General features: G+C 45.4%; 1 protein-coding gene across 1 annotated transcript in view; it reads left to right on the top strand.

Annotated features, from left to right (window-relative positions):
• PPP1R12B (protein phosphatase 1 regulatory subunit 12B) overlaps positions 1-18,674 on the top strand; it is a 131,607-nt gene that overhangs the window by 31,120 nt on the left and 81,813 nt on the right. The window contains 7 exon segments of the mRNA XM_032710404.1: positions 2,672-2,802; positions 3,241-3,359; positions 7,749-7,908; positions 10,589-10,733; positions 13,022-13,096; positions 15,763-15,842; positions 16,411-16,553. Coding sequence (XP_032566295.1) covers positions 2,672-2,802; positions 3,241-3,359; positions 7,749-7,908; positions 10,589-10,733; positions 13,022-13,096; positions 15,763-15,842; positions 16,411-16,553 — 853 coding nt within the window.

Below are 18,674 nucleotides of genomic sequence, written 5' to 3'. Positions count from 1 at the left end.
TGTAATTTATATGAGGTGTGTTAGGGGGAAACTCAAAGTATATCACAATAAATATGGGTGGCAATAAAAAGAGATGAGCTGTGAGTTTTGCAGGCTCAGACTTGAATTCCCAAAGAATTGCTCCTTGAACTGAAAAGGGATTACTGGGTTCCTCTGTGTGTCCATGTCCACCTCTGTGTGCATCACATCCTTCACCTTCTTGCTGTGTTTCAGTGTGTTGGTACAGACATAAGACACTGACAGTTTGGTTTGTGCAGTTGGCAGGATTATGGAAATCATGAGTTTATCCTTCTTAGAGTGTGTCTTAACTGTGTGCATACTGGGCATATAAGTTCCCCTGTACAGTAGGAATATTGGGCTTGTGTTTCCTGCCCTCATCACCTGCTGACACTTGGAGGCTAAATCTGTGCTGCTGGAGCAGGAGGAACTTGTTGCAGCAAGAAAAAAATCCAGATTAGAAAAATTACCCACAGAGAGGAGGGTAAAACACTGGGGCAGGGACCAGACCAGGCCTGGAGTCTCCATCCCAGCAGACAGTAAAAACTGGCTGGAGCAGGCCTGGGCAACTTGATCTCACACAGATTTAGCCCTGTTTTGAGCAGGGGGTCAGACCAGGGGATCTAAATAAAAGAAGACAAACCCCTTGCTCCTGGTGGTAGAACCTGGTTTGCATCCACATTGCTCAGACCTAAACCATGTCTTACTCCATCGTGCTTTGACCCAGAGCTCCTCCAGCCTCAGGGTGATGCTTTTCAGTCCCCAAGATTTTCGGTTTGGGGTTTTATTTTTTTTCCCCAGTTCTACTGCCTGAAATAATCTAAGGAAAGCCCCTCAGAGCTGGGTTTGCAGGAAAAAACTGTTTTGTGCTTGAGGCTGGGACAGTGTTGATGGACTGAGCAGGGTGAATGGAGCCTGCCCAGGTCAGGCTCAGCCATTCTGGATTTGGAGCAGCTCCTGAAATAAATGACTTCTAGAGTTATGCTTGTGCTTTCCTGACCAAGGTTCAGGTAAACCAATCTAAAACAGGGCCAGGAAACACACTGACCCTTCAGCATAGGCTCCAGTTGGAATTGAGCCTGCTCCTGGGACATCTGTCCCCTGTGTTGTCTCACGTTTGCCCAGTACCTGCACCAGGAGTTAGTTAATTCAGAATGTGCCTCCTTGGAGATTTCAAAGCTAGGCTTGTGCATGGCTCTTTGTGAACCAGCCAAATGAGGAACAACTCATGTTTGCAGCCTAAGCAGCTAGTTTGGGATTGTACTTGGAATCATGGAGTATCTTGAGTTAGAAAAGTCCTACAAGAATCATCAAGTCCAACTCTACTTGCAACAGAAGTAGAAAGAGCTGGATGTCCTGGTGCAGGATGTGCCTCTCCTTTGACATGAGCAGTGCAGCAGAGATGAACATGTTAGATAATACAGGATTGTCTCTTTTTGGTGTGTATGGGGATGTTGGTTAGAGAGGATTCCTCATTTTCATTCCTTGCTGGGACAGGAGTGGATAGTCAGTGCTGCTCTTTATAGACAGATCATCTGGGAATCACCTGACTGCCATAAGGGATAGATGTGCCCACACTGAGCTGTGCAGAGGGATCGAGTGCGGAGATTCTGGAGCAATTCTGACTGTTTCCCTCTCTAGTAATGAGGAACTGGGTTTCTGCCTGTGGATGGACACGCAGTAAAAGCCAGTCCTTGCCCCTCCTGGTCGTGCCCAGTGCTTCCCAGCGGAGGCAAACGCATTCGGAGGTATGGATTAAATTGCCAGCTCATCCTTAAATAGTAGCTTCCAGTGAGCTGTAAATGCAACACAGAATGTGCTAGAGCCAGGAATTTGAGGAAGGAGGAATTCCACCCAACAGAACTGCTGAGACTTGAAAATCAAGCTGGGTTTTCTTCTGACAAGTTCAAAGCAGCTCAGGAATGACTGCAGCGGCTCATCAAGGGCTGTCGTTCACTTCAGCAGCTCACAGGACTGTAGAGCAAACAGGGAAAGTTGTACTGTGTTATACTCAGGAAAACTGAGAGATACTGCTGAATGAAGAAGTTATTAAGTTCTCTAAAACCCTGCTTTTGCCCTGGTAAAAGGTGACCTGTACATAGGTGGGCTGCTTTGGTCAGGCTTCTTCAGCTCCTGCTTTCCCTGCTCATCCCTGCCACTAGTGAGGCCTCATTTTGTTCTCTATTATGACTTCTTTTCATTGACATTTTGAGGAACAATGTAATCTAAATGAGTACACAGCTTGCCTTGCTTAGAGGGATTTGATGCCATACCTAAAACTAACAGAGATCCATCATTTCAGCATCCCAGCTGTGGTGAGGTAACAGTGGGGGAGCGAGGAATGAAACAATTCAGTGGTGAGAGGTAAAGCTTGAGCAAATTCAGAAGTTGTCCACCTGGGGAATCTGAGTTACAATTACTTTTTGAAAGTTCTGAAACTGATTTGTTTCAGTTCACAAATTGATGCTACCCTAAGCTTTAAGGTGTACTTGCCCACAGTGTGGGTAGTTCAGCCCAGGAATTACCTGCTGCCAATAAACTGCAGGTGGGGGTTGTATGCTTGATTTCATACCAACACCTTGTTTTTTTCCCCCTTCCCTTTCTCTTCAATCCTTCCCTCCCTGCATGTTCACCTCCCCTCCTCCCTCGATGTTCCCCTTCTCTCCTCCCTCAGGCCTGTATTGATGAAAACCTGGACATGGTGAAGTTTCTGGTAGAAAATGGAGCCAATGTGAACCAGCAAGACAACGAGGGCTGGACCCCTCTCCATGCAGTGGCATCCTGTGGCTATCTGAACATAGCAGAGTGAGTGAGTTTCAGGCTATTCTGGGTATTTATAACACTTCCTGTGCCTTTCTCATCGGAGCAGGTACACAGGTGATGGATACTGTATATACATTTGTATATCTCTTTGGTATAGAAGACAAATTTAAAAATTGATGATGGCTTGGCTTGCCCTTTTTTTAAATTTCTTTTCTTTTTAGGGGATGATCAACCAGATTAGTGCAAGAACCTGGGGTATTTAAATAACTATAGAAAAAAGAAAACTATGAGCCCCCAAGCAGGGACCTTGCATTTACAGTGAACATTTTCAGTCTAGAAATTGGCTAAGAACACAGTACTCATTTGGTAATTGAACTTGAATGAGAATGCAAATCTGTTGTCGGGCTACCTGCTGTACTGTGTTTGCTCTGCAGCCTTCAGACAAGGTCTGATGTGCTGGTCTGGGTCTCATTCATGTAGGTACCTGATTAGCCATGGAGCCAACGTGGCTGCTGTGAACAGCGAAGGGGAGGTCCCATCTGACATCGCAGAGGAAGCAGCCATGAAGGACCTGCTGCTGGAACAAGTAAAGAAGCAAGGTAAATCAGGTGTGGGATTGAATGTGGGAGAGTTAGAGCCTAAAAATGTCCATAAGAGAACTCTACTACCTTGCTGTCTGTAAGTGAAAAGATCTAAAATCTGGCTCAGGAGACAGCAGACAGATTTTATTTTGCTGTCAGGACAGTGGTGCAGAGGCAGGAGGTTTGTGGTGTGTGGTCTCTGTCCTTGGGATTCTTCAAGGCAAGACACCACAGTACTGAAATCTGAATCATTAGATCTGTTTGCTTTTAAAGTGAGATTTAATTCTGACCTCTGGTATCATTAAAAGGTCTCATTTCACTAAGACTTGATAAAACAGAGGTGAGATTTACAGCACTGCCAAGAGGAGGAAACAGGATGTGAGTATTCCAGGCCTGGAGTGACCTGCTTTGTCCTGATCCTTCCCCAGAGTTCTGCAGCCCATCTGCCATGCTCCCTTTCTCATCAGGTGTGCCTGGCTGAGGGGTTGCTCTCCAGACTGTCCCTGCACAAACATTCCCAGCAGAAGAATCATCTTGGACTGTGTAGCTGATGTTATAATTAAGAAACGCTTTATTAGTGTGACATTTTCTTCATACCCATGGAATTCATCTTTGAGTCATTAAATGTATGTACACGTGGGTGAGAAGTTTAAATCCTGTCTATGAAGTTCATCAAGAATGTTTTTGAAGGATGCAGTGATGGAACAGGGAACCAAGGAATTTCTGGAACTCCCATCATTGGATGTAATCAAAGCTCAGCTGCATTCAGCTCTGAGCTATTTGATCTGGGTTTGAAGTTACCCTCCTTTGAGCAGGGATTTGGGCTAGAGATCCCCAAAGATTATTTTCAGTGTGGATTATTTATGCCTTCAGGTTGATGGGGGGGTTGTTTGCATGCTGGATTAAATCCAGTCCTCTGTCAAATATATTCTGACATACAGTGGTTACTTTGTTTTTGAAGCTCCTTTCAGGTTTAGTTAGGGAAGAGGTCAGTCCCGTGGTACTTTGTCACCCATGTTACTGTTCCACAGGTGAGTTTGTAGCTGTTCATCTGAGAGCTGGTTGTTATTTACTGTAGTGCTCCTCTTGGAAAATTGATCCAGGATCATGTTCCTTCTAAACAAAAACTTTTCACTTTTTAGTCCAGGGATATTTGTGATAAGGTTATTCTTATTTTGTTCCCCTTTACCATCCCCTTTAAAATAAGGTTAAATAGCTCTTCTCCCTTATATTTACTCTGCTCATGTATTTAAAAAAAAAGATTTGTGTCTGCATTCCCCTTTGTTTTACTGGGCTATCCAAGCCATGCCTTTTTCCTATTGGCATTCAGGCTTTATTGAATGCCCAGAAAGACAGAGATCCTTTTACCTCAGTGTAACTTGGGTCTTTAAAGTGGGTATCAAGAGCTGTACACAGAATCAGAGAATGATTTTGGTTGGAAGGGACCTTAAAGACCATCTCATTTCACTCTCTGCCATAGACAAGGGGCCTTGAACACTTCCAGGGATGGGGCAGCCACAGCTTCTCTGGACAACCTGTGCCAGGGCCTCCCCACCCTCACAGGGAAGGATTTCTTCCCAATATCCCATCCAACCCTGCCCTCTGGCAGTGGGAAGCCATTCCCCCTTGTCCTGTCACTCCATCCCTTGTCCAAAGTCCCTCTCCATCTCTCCTGGAGGCCCTTTAGGCACTGGAAGGGGCTCTAAGGTCTCCCTGAAGCCTTCTCTTCTCCAGGCTGAACACTCCCAGCTCTCTGGAGCCTGTGGGTTCAGCCCAGCACACTGGGTGTCCCTGCACACAGCCGGGGTGTGTTGAGCTTCTCATTCCCCAGCACCCCCAGGTCCTTCTCTCCAGGGCTGCTCTCAATCCATTCATCTCCCAGCCTGGATTTGTGCCTGGAGTTGCTCCAGCTCGGGGGCAGGATCTTGTGCTTGATCTCATTGAACTTCATGAGGTTTGCATGGTCCCTCCTCTCCTGCCTGTCCAGGTCCCTTTGGGTGTCCCATCCCTTCCCTGTGTGACCCCACCACACAGCTCGGTGCCATCAGCACCTTGGTGAGGGTGCATCAGTCCCACTGTCCATGACACCACCAAAGGTTAAACTGCACCAATCCCCACACCGACCCCTGAGGGTGGCACTGGGCACCACGTGCACATTGAGCCATGGGCCACAACTCTGAGTGTCACCATCCAGCCCGTTCCTCATCCACTGAGTACTCCATCCACCAAATCCACATCTCTCCAGTTTAGAGATAAGTGTCATGTGGGACAGTGTCACATGCTGTGCACCAGTCCAGGTGGATAGTGTCAGTCACTCTTTCCTCGTCCACCAGCGCTGTCACCCTGTCAGACAGGGCTGTGTCAGGCACAATTTGCCCCTCAGAGAAGACAGGTTGGTTGTCAGCAATCACCTCCTTATTTTGCATCTGCCTTAGCATAGTTTCTAGGAGGATCTGCTTCATGATCTTGCTGGGCATAGAGGAGAGACTGATTGGCCTGTAGTGCCCCAGGTCTTCTTTTCCCTGTTTAAAAATGAGGATTATATTTCCCTTTTTCCAGTCTGTGGGAACTTCGCCGTACTGAGACAACTTCTCAAATATGATGGAGAGTGACTTAGGCACTTCTGTTGCCATCTCTCTTGGGATCCTTGGATGCATCTCATCAGGTCCCATGGACTTGTGCACCTTCAGCATCCTTAGATGGTCTTGAACCTTACAAGACATCAAGGCAACGATCCTGCTTCAGCTGCAGGTATTTTGCCTGACACTTTTTGGGATTCTGCTTGCATTGCTTCACCACATTAGCTGCATCCTGCTAAGATGCCCTTGAAACAACCATCTGTCTCCGCTGAGAAGCTTCCTATCAACACAGTTTAAAGGCTCATAACTGCTGGAGGAAATGGGGTTGAACTTTAAATAAGCTTTGTCCTGCACAGTGGCCTGTCCTCAGCAGTGACTGGAAACAGATGCCTGCTGCAAACTGGAACAACAGCACAAGCGTGTAAAATTCCCCTCCCAGACATTTTCCCAGTCTCCAGCCACTGTGCCTCCAGGAATTCCTGAGCAAGATGGGCTTTCTGTGTACTCATGAGTCCTCCATGATTTTCTGTTTCATGAGCTTGTGCAGCGCTCCTTGGGAGATCCAGCATCTCCAGCATTATGAGTAATAATTACAAACTTGTCTGATCCTTGTTCTGCAGACAGTTGTGTTTCTGATCTTTGCCACATCCTGCAGCAGTGAGTCTCACAGGTCAGACTCCAAGTGTTTTCTTTGGTGCCATTTTAAGCCTAATACCCCATAATTTAATTTGGAATCATGCCATCCTCAAACTGAAAGAATTAATCTGTGGGGACACTTGCTCTTCAACACCCTTCTTGATTTTTGAGATTTGTCATCTTCTCCTTTGTATTTTGTCCTGAGTCAGCAAGCTCTGAGCTGATTAATCTTGTGTGGAGCTGTATCATACTTGTGATTGATACATCAACCTTCCATGACCTCATTATTGTGAAAACTTCACTTAGGAAAACAAGTCTACGTTAGTTTTGCCTCTTGTTGGTTTAGTAAGAATTGACACAGTCTGTCACCCAGACCCACTTGCCTCTCCAATCATCCACCTGCCTTTCTACACCATAGCAGTCATTTCCTAAGGTGGGAGACTCGTCCCTCTTGTTGTCACAGAGCCTCACAGTCCATGTGTCTGCTATTCCAGATGTGTGTATCGATGAACTTACCTGATCTGACTTCAACTGAAGCAGTGACAGCCACCAGAGTAGATTTTTTTTGGCCTTCTCATCCCCAAATGATTTAGAGTTGTGTTTTGTCAGAATCAGGGGTTTGCTGCTCAGTGGGATAACTCTCAGCGTGCCTGGCAGGAATGGCTCTGGAGCAGTACAGATCACTCTGTGTGTCACTTGCAGGTTGTCCTGAATTCTGAGTGTGCACAGAGCTGGGCTGACATTGCTCTTGCAGGAGATGCCTAAGAATCAAGTCTTTGGACCTTCACTTTAGATTACACTCTCATTACAGTGCAATTCAGTTGGTTAGGATGCTGTTCATGACTTTTTTGTTTCAGTCTGGGACACATAGGCATATGTAGAATGTTGTTTCAATCTGGCATATCTATAATTTAATCCTTCCACCCTTAGTGTACTTCTAAGCTTGTAGTTCCTTGAGGAGGGTTGCAACCACTGGCCCAGCTTTCAGATTTTTTAAGTCAGACTGTTTTTGAAGCCTCTGTCAATGACACAGGAGCTCTCCCAGCTCATAGAAGGTGCTTCTGCTGATTGTTTTGTGGAAGATTACAGATAGTTTACTAATATTGTACAGCAAATGAAGCGTGGGGTAAGTTTAACAAGTACTCAAGAGCTTTCCCTTGTTCATCTCTTCTTCTGTGCTTCACCCTCTTAGGTGTAGACCTAGACCTGTCAAGGAAAGAAGAGGAGCAGCAAATGCTCCAGGATGCCCGGCAGTGGCTGAACAGTGGGAGAATTGAGGATGTGAAGCAGCCTCGGACAGGAGCCACAGCCCTTCATGTTGCTGCAGCCAAGGGCTATTCTGAAGTCATGAGGTAGGAGCTCCTCCCCAGGGCTGATGTGTTGAATTAGGGCTGGTTTTTGTAAAGAGCACATCTGGCTTTACAGTTGAGAGAAATTTGTTCTGTACTGAGATTTTCAGGCTGCTGTTTCTCAAAAGGCTCTGTGGTTTTATGTGCCCAGCCACAGTGGTTCACACAGAAATACAGAGGGACTGGAGTTCATTCCTCCAGGCCTTTGAAGTGAGGAAAGCTTTTCAAAGAGCAAGGCATAGGAGGTCTCATTTTCACTATTAGAGTAATAGTTTTAGGACTAGCAAGTTAAACAGTATTAGGGGATGAAAGTATAATTTTGGCCTACAAAGTGACAACACACAATGCATGACAGTCACAAACACCCCAAAAGTTTACTTGACCAGTCTAATGGGAAAACCCAGTGTCCACCTCTGTCTCACTGTCCTCTGCCTCTTAGTGCTACTGCTCCTGCAGTGACAGAGGTATTCCAGCACCTGACAGTTCTGCTGCCCTGGCACTAACAAGACTATTATGAACATCAGCTTGCCCAATTTAGGGTTTCCTGGCAATAAAGCATTAATATTTTTGCAGGTAAGGTCACATTAAGGTTTCCAAAATAGAGCTTTCTTCTCTGCTCTTTGTGGGTGGAACTGCCATAAACATGGAGTCACAGAATCCATAAATATGGATTCTATAGAATCCATAGAATGGTTGGGTTGGAAGGAACCTTAAAGCTCATTTCATTCCACCCCCTGCCATGGGCAGGGACACCTTCCACTATCCTGGGTTGCTCCAAGCCCTGTCCAACCTGGCCTTGAACACTTCCAGGGATGGGGCAGCCACAGCTTCTGTGGGCAACCTGTGCCAGGGTCTCACCATCCTCACAGGGAAGAATTTTTACCTAATATGTAATCTAACCCTGCCCTCTGGCAGTGGGAAGCCATTCTCCCTTTTTTTGTCACTACATGTGCTTGTAAATAGTCTTTCCAAGGTTACTCTATTGTCCACATTAGAATCTGTTCTGGAAGTGTTCATCTGTCTTGATTCTCAATTTCATAATTTTAAGTGACATGCATAAGAGCTGTTTCATCTCAAGCTCAAGCAATTTTATTATTCTCCGTGTTTCTAACTTGTATTCAGTCATTAGAGCATATAATTGAGTTATGAGCTGTCTGTGCCTGTACCATGCCTGAGAACAGGAATCTAACACAGCTCATGTGAATAGAAATGTAATATCTCCTGCATTTGAGGTGTTGGTCCCGTGGACTGTCAGAGGAGGGTTGTGTATCCAGTGCTCCTTGATGAAGTTCACTGTGTGTGCAGGGTCACTTTGCTCTGAACAACAACTCCTTGGCATTAATTGTGGTAATGATAAACAGATATCAGGGCAGACTGACATTGTTTCTCTCTTGTGTATATTATGGCCATGCTGTAAGTTCAAATAAAAGTCTTCAGTGGCTTAAACCAAAGGGGCTGACAGCCAGGATCCAGCTCACTCTAAATGGGACATGGAATTTGTCTGTGACCTTGAGACTCTTAGCAGCTCTATTCCTCCCTTCTGCCAGCTGGAAAACCAACAGAAAGTCAGCACCTAATTTAAAATTTCTTTCACAGAGAAGCCCACAGCTGCTTTACTGTCACTATGTTTTATTTAGCGCAGTGGCACATCGATGTAAAGCTACAGGAGTTTCCAAGCTGTTGATGCCATTCTGGGGTCGTGCTGGATTTTGCTCATGCTGCACAAAGGTGGCTCTGGATGGTGGAAATTCCCGTGATGGAAATTTTCAGTAGCAGTTTTACCAGATTTACAGAATTCCCCTGGGATGATCTTCAGTATTTAAGGAACTTGGATAATAGTTTTGATGGACATGCTGCTCAGTGCTCTCACCTGATCACTGCCACAGAGGTGTGCACCTGGCTCTGGAGCCTCAGACTACACTGACCCTCTTGTGTTTGTTTTGGTGTTAAATATTCAAGCTCCAGATGCTGTGAAACACCAGCACTCTGGTCTGATGGAGAAGGGAGGGCTGGAAGGGGCACAGCAGTGAGTGCCTGGGAGTTCCCAGGCAGCTTCACTTGGGAAAGATTTACTTGAACTATGCAAGTGTGAAAAAATGCATTTTGGGTTGTTTAACCCAAATGTGGATTATTTAACATATGAATTTCACCCCTGTCAATCACAGTAATGTCACTGGTGCTTACCTGGCAGTCCTGCTGGTCTCCTTATGGACCATCTCACACTGTGGCCTCATGTTCTGGTAGAACCAAGCCCCAGCTCCATTTCCCAAACTTCCCTCTCATGGCAGGTGCTGTGCTTGGCTCCCTGTTGTGGGGATGCAGTTGCAGAGATGCTGTTTGTGTACTCAGTGCCTGAGCCAGGCCAGGCTGTCTCCTCCACTCGAGCAACAGCTCAGGCTGGGTCACCAATGCCAGATGAGAAACTAAGGTGTTCTCCAAATTTATGGCATGCTGAAAGGAAACTTCAATTTGACATGTTCCAGCAGATTTTACATCAGTCACTTTTCATTTACTGCCCTTTTCCATCACAGTTTGGAGCACATGGAGTGAGGTGTTGCTTGGGGAAATAAAGCACAGAAGCTCCTGTTGGTGAGCTGGGCTGCTCCGTGCCTCACGGGGGAACTCTGCTCAGTCATGAAGCTGTTCTTGGATGAGCTGAGATCAGTACTGCTTCTTTTCCCAGGCTTCTGATCCAGGCTGGGTTTAATCTGAACGTCCAGGACAATGATGGCTGGACTCCCCTCCACGCTGCCGCGCACTGGGGAGTGAAGGAAGCGTGTTCCATCCTGGCCGAGGCTCTGTGTGACATGGACATCAGGAACAAGCTGGTGAGTGCAGGACTAATGCAGTGTATTTTATAGCCAGATTAACAACAGCTTTATTGCCTGATGCTTGATCATGGAATCACAGACTGATTTGGGTTGGGAAAGACCTTAAAGCCCGTATCATTCCACCCCCTGCCATGGGCAAGGACACCTTCCACCAGCCCAGGTTGCTCCAAGCCCTGTCCAACCTGGCCTTGGACACTTCCAGGGATCCAGGGGCAGCCACAGCTTCTCTGGGCAACCTGTACCAGGCTCTCACCACCCTCCCAGGGAAGCATTTCTTCCCAATATTCCATCTAACCCTGTTCTCTGTCAGTAGGAATCCATTCCCCCTTATCCTGTCACTCTGGGCCCTTGTCCAAAGTCCCTCTCCAGCTCTCTTGGAGCCCGTTTAGGCACTGGAAGGGGCTCTCAGGTCTCCTCAGAGACTTCTCTAGGCTGAGCAGCCCCAGCTCTCCAAGCCTGGCTCCAGAGCAGAGGGACTCCAGCTCTGTGGTCAATTTAGTGGCCTCTTCTGGACACATTTCAACAGGTCCATGTCCTTCTTGATTTGGGGGCCCCAGAGCTGAACACAGTGCTTGAGGTGAGGTCTCATGGAGATCCAACATCATGACGAAGTTACACACAGTGAGCAGTTCTTCTGGCCTGTGCACTGGGGCATTTAAAAACATCAGAAAATAGAGGATCTTGACTGGAGGAAGGGAGAAGATATTTGAAATATTATAGGAAGAGATCTGTAATTAAAATTTAGGACCAAGGTTGTCATCCTGGTTTCGTGTAACCCTGGCCAATTAAACAGCAACAAAAAATCAGTCTTGGAGTGCAATATAGTATATTAATATTAAGGTATAGGGCACTGAAAACAAGTGAGCCTGTTCTATACATTGTTCATAACAGAGGAAATTGAAAAATTGATTCAGATTTGTAAGAAATTAGTAAAGAAAAATAAGATGGAAGAAAAGAAAAGAAGAACCATTCCTCTTCCATCCTAATAGTTACATGTTTCTCCTTGAAGAGCCTTTGGGTTTTCAAGAGCTTGTCCAGGGCTGGTCTTGGTGTTCCCCTCCTTGCTGGAGTGTCCACGTTGGTCTTTGAGCTGCTTCCCCCTGGAGCAGGGTCAGGTGTGCCATGGCAGCTCCTGGGGGAGGAGAGGAGGTTGGATGTGCTTGGAACAGCCCCGGGGGCTGAAGGCAGGTGGGAGAACGTGGTAAGAGAAACATAGCCCTGTGTGTTTGGGGGCATCTGCCTGTGTTGGAGACTACTGGAATCAAAATGCCTCTCTGAGGAGCCATTTTATCCTGGTGAGCTCTTTGGCACCCAAAATACAGGGAATATTTTCTGTTTTAAATGCCACCAGGTGCTTTTCCAAAGTGTTTAGGATGTGTGGGGGGTTTTTATCGTGCCAGACTTGAAAAGAAACAGACACAGTTGTATTTGCTGCATTACTTTGTCCTTCCAAACCAAGATTGTCTCCTTGCTGGGTCAGGTGGCCAAGGCTCCCTGCATTTCTTTGATCCCTGGCCATCAGGTTTCATTGCGTGCTGGTAATTAAATGGCTATTAGAGCTTTAGTTATGTTGAAAATGTAACTGATTTCTTGGTTTGTTGCCCCAGAGTAATTTTTCTGGTTTGTTTTAGTTTATAAATGCCCATAGATGTGCAAGTGGATCCCAGATTTTTTGGCTGGCTGTTGGCTGGCAGCCTCTCAGGAGGTTTAAATACATGATGATACAGTAACATAGAATCATGGAATCTCCTGAGCTGGAAGGGACCCACAAGGATCATCGAGTCCAACTTCTGGCCCTGCACAAGACACCCCAAAATCCCACCCTGAGAGCTTTATCCAAACACTCCTTGAGCTCCTTGGCAGGTTTGGGGTCATGAGCACTGCCCTGGGGAGCCTGTTGAGTGCCCCACCACCCTTGAGGGGAATAATCTTTTCCTGATATCCAGCCTACGAACACGTTGATCATATTCTTTCTCAGTACAAGAGCATCCTTTTTGGAAACCTGGAAACTAAACTATTTAAGTCCGAGCTGTTGGATTCGAGCAGCAGCAACCAGGGAGCTGCCCTGCCATGTGAAGGGTTGCTCACCAAACATGATCTTAGGTGTGAACATGATCTTCTGTGATCTGTGGTCGCTGTCACATGGGTTTCCCTGCTCTGGACTGAGTGTCCCTCACCTTCTGGGGAGGGAGGATGTGATGTATGTTCACTGGTAAATAGTGCTTTTTTTGACTATTCCCACCATGCCATATCAGATACCCTCTTGTGTTCTCTCACTGCACCAGGGCCAGACACCCTTCGACGTGGCTGATGAGGGACTCGTGGAGCATTTAGAAATGTTGCAGAAGAAACAGACTGTGGTGAGTTTCTGGAGATCATTTTCCACCTCTCCGATTACCTTTCCACACACAGGTGTTCTCCAAAACATATGGTGCCAACAGATGCAGGAAGCTGAGGCCCTATTTTTTTTTGTTAGTCGTTTGCAATGTTTAATCACAGCAATATTTTTAATAGCTGGAAATCCAGACTGCAGCAAGAAGGTCAGTAGTGTGCTGGCATGCAGAGTTATGTGAACTCGTACAGTTCACCTTTGGGATCGTTATTATCCTGCAGTTTGCTGGCATCAAACCCTCTCTAGCATCAAACTGCTCTGTTCCTAATGAGTGATTTCCCAAGTCTACTTTGTGTTTGCATCCAAGGAAATACACTGTCAGCATTGAGAAGGTTCTGTTACCATGTCTGCCTCTCTTACAATAGAGAGGCTTTGGATTGAGGGAGAACAAATTATAAACTTCAGGGAACTCTGGAAAAATGGGAGATTTCAAAGCCATATTATTCGAAACTGCCATTTCATAGTGCAGTGGAGATGCTGGAGGGGGTTATAAGCCACAAGTTGCCATAAAAAAAGGAAAACAAAAATATATCTTGACCAACATAAGGCCAGTTGTCAAGCCAGAAAGTTGGGTTTGGATTGGATTTTTTCCTATTTTATTTGATCTACTCAATTCTCTCATTTGGATGATTCCACAAAACAAGCCAAGCTTCTTTAAAAGAAATTAATTTTTTTTATTATTTAAAAGGTTGGATTCAGAAACAGACAGAATGAGAACAGTGCTGATAAACCCCAGGAAAGTATTTTGAGGAACTGACAATGTGGGTGGTTAGAACTCCAGCTCTGATCACAACACAGCTGCTGCCATCCTCAAATAGCAGCCTTAACATTCACAGGAACTTCTTAAAAATTAATCACCTTCTCCCTAAATGATAAATACTATCAGGGTTGTATTTTTGATTCTCTCCTCTCTCACTACCCCAGGATTCTGCAGATAACTGCTCTCCTTTAAGAAAGCAAAGAAAAAGAAAGACAACAATAAGAATTTTTTGGTTGGGTGCTCACCCATTTTTAGGGCTGTTTTGCAGGGGCTACAAACCCTCTGTTCTCTATACAGCAGCACTATATAAGGGCCTTTTCCATTTATTCATTCAGTGTTAGAATTGGGCAGAAGAATCCAGATTGTATCCCACTTCTTTTTTTTAGTGGATATGATTTTTTAATGGAAATGCCATTTTATCATGTGCATTTATCATATGCCATTTTTATCATTTAAAAATAGAAAACTCATATTTGTTAAGGACGAAACAGGCAATTCCATGACATTGCTCTAAGTCATTATTTCACTTTGAAAATGGCTCTCAAATCAGATATTTTTTTACTCTGAAGCCTGAGGCAGAACACTGTGCCCTCCTTGCTTAAAGATGTGCTGCTGTTATTGGAGAGCAGAGGGGATTTTTGTTTGCTGGAAGCAATATTTTGGGTTGGGTTTGGATTTTTCTCCCCGTCCCTATGAATGGAGTGGGCTGTTTCCTGCACTTTGCTGTGCTCCAGCAATTTGGTCTGTTTAACAATGTGCTGTACTCCAAATTTTGGCTCTTTGCTGGAATCCGTGTAGCTTTTCCTACTTCACAGGTTGCCCAGAGAAGCTGTGGCTGCCCCATCCCTGGAAGTGTCCAAGGCCAGGTTGGACAGGGCTTGGAGCAACCTGGGCTGGTGGAAGGTGTCCCTGCCCGTGGCAGGGGGTAGAACTGGGTGATTTTTAAGGTCCCTTCCAACCCAAAGAATTCTGAGATTCTGTGATTCAGAATTTGCAGAGCTTTTGCTTCCTGTGTCTGGTGTCATCAACTCCTGTCAGAAGAGAAAGAATAACTTTGTGAGCCACAACAAAACAGAGCTAGCCTTAAATTTAGCCTCTGCCATCTCTTCTTCTGTCTCAGCTACGTCTGGGCTTCTGGAAGGTACTAAAATGATTTTTGGGAACTATTTTGTCCATTAATGGTGGCAAAATTAATATTGCTACTCTCTGGACAAAATGTTTCCATTGCTGTGGTGATCCCAGGTGTTCTTGTGCAATGACTTCATGTATTTGAGAGATTTAAGAAGTGACCCATCCTGACTTGAATGTTTTCCTCTGAGAACAAGTCAATAATAGCTACAAAGGCAGCAAATTCTTAACTGAATCCAGCCTGATTTCATGGGCACACACACGTGTGGGCAGACCTCCAGCACAATCACAGAATGGTTTGGGTTGGAAGGGACTTTGAAGCTCTTCTAGTTCCACCCTCTGCCATGGGCAGGGACACCTTCCACTAGACCAGGTTGTTCCAAGTCCCATCCAGCCTGGCCTGGAACACTTCCAGGGACAGGGAGCCCACAGCTTTCTGGGCAGCAGTCAGGGTTTGTCTCTGGGTCTGGGCAGGGACTCTTACAGGTGTCTTTGAAGGGTTCATGTTGCACTGTGAGGACCTACTGGGTGTGTGGCCATGCTCTGACAGAACTCGAGTCCAAAGCTCACAGTGCCCTTGCAGATGTGCTGCTGTTGAATTGGCTTGTTAAACAAATCCACAGTATTTTTGGGCTAATGAGGCTGGGCTGACCTTGTGCTGTGGTGATTATTGGATTGTGCTGAGGTGGCTGGTTAACATGTCTCTTCTCTCATTCCTCCTCCAATCTTCCTGGGCTTTTTGACAGTTGCGAAGTGAGAAGGAGACGAGGAATAAGCTGATTGAAGCTGACATGAACGGGAAGCCTCAAAGCAGACTCTTCACCAAGTAAGTCTCTCCCTCTTATTTGAAAAGGAGCTGCCAGGGAGTAATGGGAGAGCAGCTTCATCTGTCACAGCCAGCTGGCCTCAGCTGGGTCAAAAACAGTTCACTGCTGTTCATTTCGTGGGTTTTTTTTTTTTTTTTTTAAATTTGAGCTCTCTCAAATACAATTTTAGTTGTTTCCTAACACACCCACTGAGTGGTGGAACAAGGGGTTGGGCTGGTGCTTGGTTCTCCTGCTCTGGCTGAGGATCAGTTAGAGCTTTGAGCTGAGAGCTGCACCTTCTGTTGCACAGAGCCCTGCAGCTGCTGGGTTGGGTGGCTCTAGGAAAAGAGAGACCACATTTTTTTTTGATGGAAAAATGCTTGCAGATTTACAAAATGTGAGACTGGCAGTGGAATGCATGGCAAATGGCCCGTGCTGGAAATGCTGGGGTGTTGAATCTGTAGATGGATTTTTTGTCCTATGCTTGTTCTATATGTAGTAAATCATGTCTGTGTGTTCCTGAGAAGTAGAACTCAGAATTCTAACTCACTCGCCTGGGGTAGGCCTTAAAATTTCTATATTTTGCAGCAAAGAGAAGATTCTTTATGAGGAAGACACGCTGAAGTCCATGGAAATGGAGGAAGAGAACAAGGACTCAAGTAGTTCTAGTTCTGAAGAGGAGGAAGAAGCTGAAGATGAAGTTTCAGAATCGGATGCTGAAAAGGAGTCAGGTAAGACAGATTTAATAATCTCTTGGATTTAATAATTAGCATTCCAATGTATGTGTACAGAATATGGAGGAATCAGTAGCTCGTGTGCTAAAATAGCTGATCCAAATGCTGACTCCCAGGTCAGCATAATTTTTTTAAAACAAAAATCCTGCACATCCTATTCAATTTCTGCTTGAGATAACACATTGTTCATAGTTTGTTCTTAAACAGGAGGGTTTTTTCTTTTTGGCCCAGTTCAAGATAAACCCTTCAGGTACTGCAGGATGGTAGGAAAGCAAATGAAGGGGTAGGAAAGCAATAACCTGTTGTGTTTGGATTACAGACATGAAACAAAGGGCTGAAGCTGTTCTGGGTAATTATAGATGAGGAACTTTTTTTTTCCTGAGTGTGATGTATAATAGTTTCAAAACATAGTGGAAAATAAAGATTAAGTGAATATAGTCACATTAGCCTTTACATTATAACATATTGCTGGCATCTTACTCCCATTCCTTTTCCATCATTTCTGTGGCTTCCTTAATTACTTTAAAAAGTGTTTATGTGCAGCACAGAAAGTTTAAATAAAGATACTTAATTTTACAGTAAGCTGAGACTTACTTCTACTTAATATTCTGCAAACACGGATCTTGGTCTGTGATGTGTTTAATGGTTAAATTACTTTTAACATCAGCTTACTTGGTCTATATCCCAATATCCTAATACATAAGTCCTTGCAGAGAAGTGCAGTTTAAAGTTTTGTCCTACTTCTGTGCCAGTGAAATTTTCACCTGTGTTCTGATTGTGTCATTAATGTTGCTATGGCAGGGTGAGAGGGGTGAAGAATCCTGGCTGCTCCTCCCAGAGCTGGTGTTACACCATGACAGGAACATGTGGGCATGACAGTAGCACAGGGAAGTAATCTTTTGGCTTTTAAATCAAGCAGATCTAGTGGAGAAGTCAGTGGTAGAAACAGACACACAGTAGAAATCATATATTATTTGCTCCATAAATCAGGGGTTTTCCCTGATTATATATATGTATTATTTTTTAACATATATATTTATTTCTACATATATAAATTATATCTGTATAAATTATAGCTTTGTAGTTGTGTGCCAAACCTTGTAATCCTTTAAACATGATGGGAGTTCGACCAAAACACCTCAAATGTACAGACCCCTGTAAGACCTGGAGCTGCGTGGGGTTTAACTGAGTCAGGAACAGCCTAAGATCCTTCAGCAAGGAAAGATCCACAGCAGTCACCATTAAATTTTGTGTAAAGCCAGAACAGGTCTTTTTATTGCATTAATTCACTGAGCAAAGCACATTATAGGAATCTATGTCAAACCACTCAAGCCAATACAAATGGAAGACAAAAAGCACTCAGGTAATGATTAAACTTCAGGCTTCAGGCTTTGTTACCTGTGCTCTACTTTCCTGGAGAGATTAATGGCTCCTTTGAGACAGTTCCATCAGAACTGAAACCCCACCTTGTAAACTTCTCAAATCTCTGACAGAATGAACACGGACTTGCCCAGCTGGATGGAGACACGGTTGTCAGTTATAGCTTTTGATAATGAAAATTAAAAATGTCAATGTGTTACTGGTTTCAAGGACAGACAGCTGTGTGCTGGGCTGATCCCACAGCGGGGGCAGCAGGGGAGGGGGAAATTCTGCCCTTCTGCCCCACTCAGGTGAGACCCCACCTGCAGAGCTGCCTCCAGCTCTGGGGACCCTGCAGAGGAAGGACATGGAGCTGCTGGAGCAAGTCCAGAGGAGGCCACCAAGCTGATTAGAGGGATGGAGCAGCCCTGCTGTGAGGAAAGGCTGAGAGAACCGGGATTGTTCAGTGTGGAGAAGAGAAGCTCTGGGGAGACCTAATTGCTGCTTTCCAGGACCTGAAGGGAACTTAGAGGAAAGATGGAGAGAGACTATTTACAAGGGCCTGGAGTGACAGGACAAGAGGAGTGTCTCCCCACTGCCAGAGGGCAGGGTTGGATGGGATACTGGGAAGAAATCCTTCCCTGTGAGGGTGGGGAGGCCCTGGCACAGGTTGCCCAGAGAAGCTGTGGCTGCCCCATCCCTGGAAGTGTCCAAGGCCAGGTTGGACAGGGCTTGGAGCAACCTGGGCTGGTGGAAGGT

Source organism: Chiroxiphia lanceolata, chromosome 25, assembly GCF_009829145.1.
Source record: "Chiroxiphia lanceolata isolate bChiLan1 chromosome 25, bChiLan1.pri, whole genome shotgun sequence".
Lineage (NCBI taxonomy): Eukaryota > Metazoa > Chordata > Aves > Passeriformes > Pipridae > Chiroxiphia > Chiroxiphia lanceolata.
This window is presented reverse-complemented; position numbering and strand designations above follow the sequence as displayed.